Source organism: Gekko japonicus, unplaced genomic scaffold (genome assembly GCF_001447785.1).
Source record: "Gekko japonicus isolate JY-2015 unplaced genomic scaffold, Gekko_japonicus_V1.1 scaffold3822, whole genome shotgun sequence".
Classification (NCBI taxonomy): domain Eukaryota; kingdom Metazoa; phylum Chordata; class Lepidosauria; order Squamata; family Gekkonidae; genus Gekko; species Gekko japonicus.
In genome coordinates, this window is record NW_015176088.1 from 59,347 (window position 1) to 63,982 (window position 4,636).

A 4,636-nucleotide genomic window follows, 5' to 3' on the forward strand; every position below is an offset into this window, starting at 1 on the left:
AGGGACGAGTTGCACTGAGGTCAGAAAGCTTCTCAGTGTTCCCTAATGATCCATTGCTCTGAAGAGCAGATAAGCAAATGTAATCACTGACAATATATGAGAGACCAATAGTAAGGTTTAAAGTCAAGCGATGCTTGTATGATGTTAACTGCTTGGTACCAATGAGAGATTCTTTAATGTGTAAACTATATGTGATGTCATTTGGGGTATAAGACCTTCTGCCCTTCCTGGTTATGGCAGAATACAGTTTCGGAACTGCCGAGGTGCCAAGGCATTCAGCCCTGTTTTCAATGCATTAAACAGATATTCATCTAACACGTTGGACTCCGACTATTTGGCAATGGGAGCACGCAGGCACAGAGTTGTGTATCATAAATATGCCTCAGTGATCATTAATCATTGCCAACAATAATGCCAACAAGCAATGCCAACCATTATTGTTAAGCATGATTAACAATCATTAAGTAATTACCATTCTTGTTATTACCGTGCTTACTAATAATCATTGGTGCTGCTTGAATTCCAAGGGAAAAGATGGGATATAGGTGAGATCTGGCTGTTGACTTATGAACAACAGCCCGGTAATGCCGAGTTGCAGCAGTACTGAGTTCCCCGGGGACTTAAGTTCCTCTTTGGCAAGCCAGCTTGGAGACTTTGGTATGACTGGATTTCTTCCTAAGCATTAGATGGGCTTGAAAATTATCACCAAATTGATGTTGCTGACAAAGTGCCTTTCCCTCTGCTCCCTAATCTCCCCTCCAGGAGTTGTTTGTGGAAACCATTGCAAAAGATGCCTACATCTACGCCCAGCAAGGAAAGAGGAAAACCCTGCAGAGGAAAGATCTCGGTAGGAAGTAAATCTCCCCCTTATTGGCAATGCTGTTACGGCTCTGCATGTGGCATCCTTTTAGCCAATAGGTTTTAGTAGATGACCAGTTTCCTTAATGCCTCCTGGTCTGGGGGCAGGGTTGCCAGGCAACCACCTTGACTGTCCCCTTCTGGGCTGCTGTGGTGATCATAGAGTGTACACAATTCTTAGGGCTGCTCCGACTGAATGTGTCAGCTTTAGAATTTTGATAAGCCATGTCATTTCTGTGGAAGGGGAACCTCGGGGCTGTGGGGTGGGAAGGGCTCTGCTTTTTGTGGGAATACAAGGCAGTGGTAGTGTGGTCAGGATAAGACCCCGGGATGCAGAATAGCTGCTGGAGGCATTGCACTTAAGTGAGTGGAGACTTCAAGTAAGGAGGTATGCAGAAGGTAAAGGATAGGGGTAGAAAAGAAGAAGAAGAGATTGGATTTATACCTTACCCTTCACTCAGAGTCTCAGAGCGGCTTACAAACTCCTTTCCCTTCCCCTCCCCACAACAGACATCCTGTGAGGTAGGTGGGGCTGAGAGAGCTTTGACAGAAACTGCTGTCTTTCAGGGACAGCTGGGCCAGAACTATGACTTGCCCGAGGTCATCCAGCAGCTGCAAGTGGAGGAGTGGGGAATCAAACCCGGTTCTCCTAGATTAGAGTTTGCGCACTTAACCGCTACACCAAAGGCTCAGAGAGGAGAGTCTATGAAAAAATTCTCACATGGTGCTAGAGGCATGAGGGTTTGTGTGCAGTTGAGAGCCAGTGTATGTATGTATGTATTTATCTATTCAATTTGTACCCCGCCCTCCCTGCGAACAGGCTCAGGGCGGCTCACACAGTTGGTACAAAATTACCACTAAAACTACATACAGTCAAAACAATTCAATACAAATTTAAAATCATAAGGTACTAGTGCTCATTTAGCTACTTAAGATGGCTGTAGTGTTTAAGAGCGTTGGACTAGGATCTGGGAGACCCCGGTTTGAGTCCCCTGTTTGTGTCAGGGAAGCTCGCTGGGTGACCTCAGGCCAGTCACACGCTCTCAGCCTAACCTACCTCACAAGGTTGTTGTGAGGATAAAATGGAGGAGAGGAGAATGATGTGAGCCACCTTGGTTCTCCGTTGGGGAGAAATGTGGGGTGTAAATGATTTAAATAAATAAAGTAGAAATAAGGTATCTGGCAAAATAGTTGGGTCGGGAGAAGCTGGATTCAGATTTCATATTGATTTGAACTAGGTGCCCAGAACTTCTCCCGCTACAGTCTGATTCTCCAGCAAGTTCTCCGCCTTAGCAATACCTTCATGGTGCATCAGGCAGAAAAAGACTTCTGATTCCAGCCGCCTCTGATTCCTGTTATTTTTTTCTTTTCTCTCTCTTCCCTGCTGCTTCCCATCATTTTTCCCTGTTGTAGACAATGCCATTGAAGCAGTAGATGAATTTGCCTTTCTGGAAGGTACGGTTCTGGCTCGTGTCTATTCAGCATTTTGCGTTGGGATAACAAACTGGAACAGCGCGTTGACTTGGACATCAGATTAGGGAAACCGAGGCCGCTCTTACGGTGGAGACCTTTGCTCATTAAGTTTGACTTCTAGGCCGCCCTCCCCTGAAAAACAGGGCTTGGGGCGGCGTATGACAATGATAAAATTTCAAGAGCTTTACCAATATTCAGGATTTAAAATAGTGCATAAAATACATCTCACATGAAATAGAGGGCAGTGCCCAAAATAACAGCAGTCAGGCTCAAAGAAAGTGGCACAAAGTTGACCTGGAATTGTGTTTAGTTAAACTATTTCTCTTCCATATTCACTGGAGTCTTTTAGAAGCAGCTGAAAGTTGATCTGTGTTGTTGTTTTTTTAAAGGCAGCCAGATTAATTAAAGTAGCAATTAACAATAGGCAGATCCAGTGAGAGTTGGTGTGGGGAGTTGGTGGTGGTAGACTGTGGTCTTAGGAGGCCTCTGATAATTTTTTTTTAAAAAAAACCCATCTGAAACAGCCTTTTAAAAACGAAGCAGGCTCTTGAGAGAAACTGAAGGGGAGGGGCTGGGGCTGTGGAGTAGAGCATCAGCTTGGCATGCAGAAGGTCCCAGGTTCTGTCCCCGGCATCTCCACTTAAAAGGACCAGGTAAGAGGTGATAGGAAAGACCTCTGCCTGAGATCCTGAAGAGCGACTGCTAGTCTGAGTAAACAATGCTGATCTTGATGGGACTGATGGTTTGATTCACTATAAGGCTGTTTCATGTGTGTGCAGACGTGTATGCTTGTCTGAGGAAATGCCATTTGGATTGGGGGGGGGTGATGTAAAAAGTCGATTTGAAAGGCATATTTCTTAAAAACCTAAAGTTTGCCTTTCCTGCTAGTTTCCTGCTGCCTCCTGGAAAGGCATGGGGGATGAGGGCGCTAATTCAGGCCCTTTCCCAGACATGACCTCACACATACCGGAACTCTGCAATCCCCCCCACATGCACCCACACCAAGGATAATGAACTGAAGACCTCATTTGCACATACAAGGCTAGCAGCCAGTACACTTTTAAGATAGTACAGCGGAGCACTCACCATTTCAGACTGGGGAGGGCGTGTGACTTTTTCGGATTCTCCCTGCAAGTGGAAGAACAACCCTACAAATCTGTACTACGAAAATTTGCCTTATTTTTGAAATTGAATGCATAATTGCACAGCCTTTAATTTTTGGATGCTAAATTTGCATAATAGTGCTCGTGTTGTGCAACTGATTTAAGTTACGGTGTTAGACTGTATTGGAATATAACTAAGTTTAACGTACACATTGTTATACGAGAAAAGCCTGACAAATAAAAATATTCAAGTAGAAAAACAAGGGTAGCAACAACTGGGCGGAACTGGAACGCTTCTCCTGATAGAACTGGTTTTCTGATTGCGTGGGTTTTTAAAAAATACACAGGAGCTTTCACTAAAGGCAGTTCCTGCCTGCAGTCTGAATTGGTGTCGTTCGCAGAGCCCGCTCAGAATTCAGCCCTCTCTTCCCACTGTGGGCACAACACTCAAGTCTCATGCGTTATAAAAACCAGGGACTGTGTTGATCCTTCGATCAGGCAGGCGTGTCTCAAGGTTGTGCTTTCTCTCCGGGAGCTAGGTACGCTGGACTGAAGAGGGCAATGAGGAATCTCTGGAAGGAAATAGAGCCCGGCCAAGCTCAAGAGGCGGAGGACAATACCTTTGAGAAGACGGTGGGCCCCCATCTGTCTTCCAGCCCACCGGGTCCAAAGTGGTCCTGAAATGGGGGGGGGGCCTCTCCCCATATTTCTTTGTATACCATAGTGGTTTGTATAAAGTTTATGCACTCTCAATACACACATTTTCCCTCTTGATCTTTGTGTTGTATTTTGATTTTGCATCAGAGCCGTCCTCCCCGGTCTGTGGTTCCCATCAAACGTATCAGTGGGAACCCACGAGTGCCGTATGGTCTTCTCTCTTGCCTGCTGTTTCCTAATCAGTGGGGTTGGGTGGTGCCCCCCTCCCCCAACTTCGCTGCCCACCCAAATTTGCCTCTGCATCACAGCTTGGGAGAAACGAGATTGCCAGGCTGCCAGTTTCAGATCGAGTTGCTCTATCCCTTTTAGCCCACCCCTTCGGAGAAGGTCCTGAAAGGGATAGGAGATTATCGCACTTCTGACAGCTAGAGCAGGTTCTCTCCAGGAGACCCAGTAAGAGTCGGTTCCTTTGGGCCAAGGCAAAGAGATCCCAACCCATGCTCCCTCTAAGCTGTGGAGTCTTGTGAGCAAAAATTCTACCCTGT

General features: G+C 46.1%; 1 protein-coding gene and 1 long non-coding RNA gene across 2 annotated transcripts in view; one reads left to right on the forward strand and one right to left on the reverse strand.

Moving 5' to 3' along the window:
* Window positions 1–506, reverse strand: part of LOC107123486 (excitatory amino acid transporter 5-like) — a gene marked incomplete at its 3' end in the record, with an annotated part of 55,768 nt that extends 55,262 nt beyond the window's left edge. Inside the window, exon 1 of the mRNA XM_015426741.1 lies at window positions 473–506. Within this exon, the coding sequence (XP_015282227.1) occupies window positions 473–506 (34 nt within the window). The remainder of the gene's footprint in view (window positions 1–472) is intronic.
* Window positions 507–764: 258 nt separating this feature from the next.
* LOC107123490 lies at window positions 765–4,198 on the forward strand. Its single transcript, XR_001482950.1, has 3 exons — window positions 765–847; window positions 2,272–2,313; window positions 3,974–4,198. It is a non-coding gene; the product is annotated as an uncharacterized LOC107123490 (long non-coding RNA).
* Window positions 4,199–4,636: the final 438 nt, after the last annotated feature.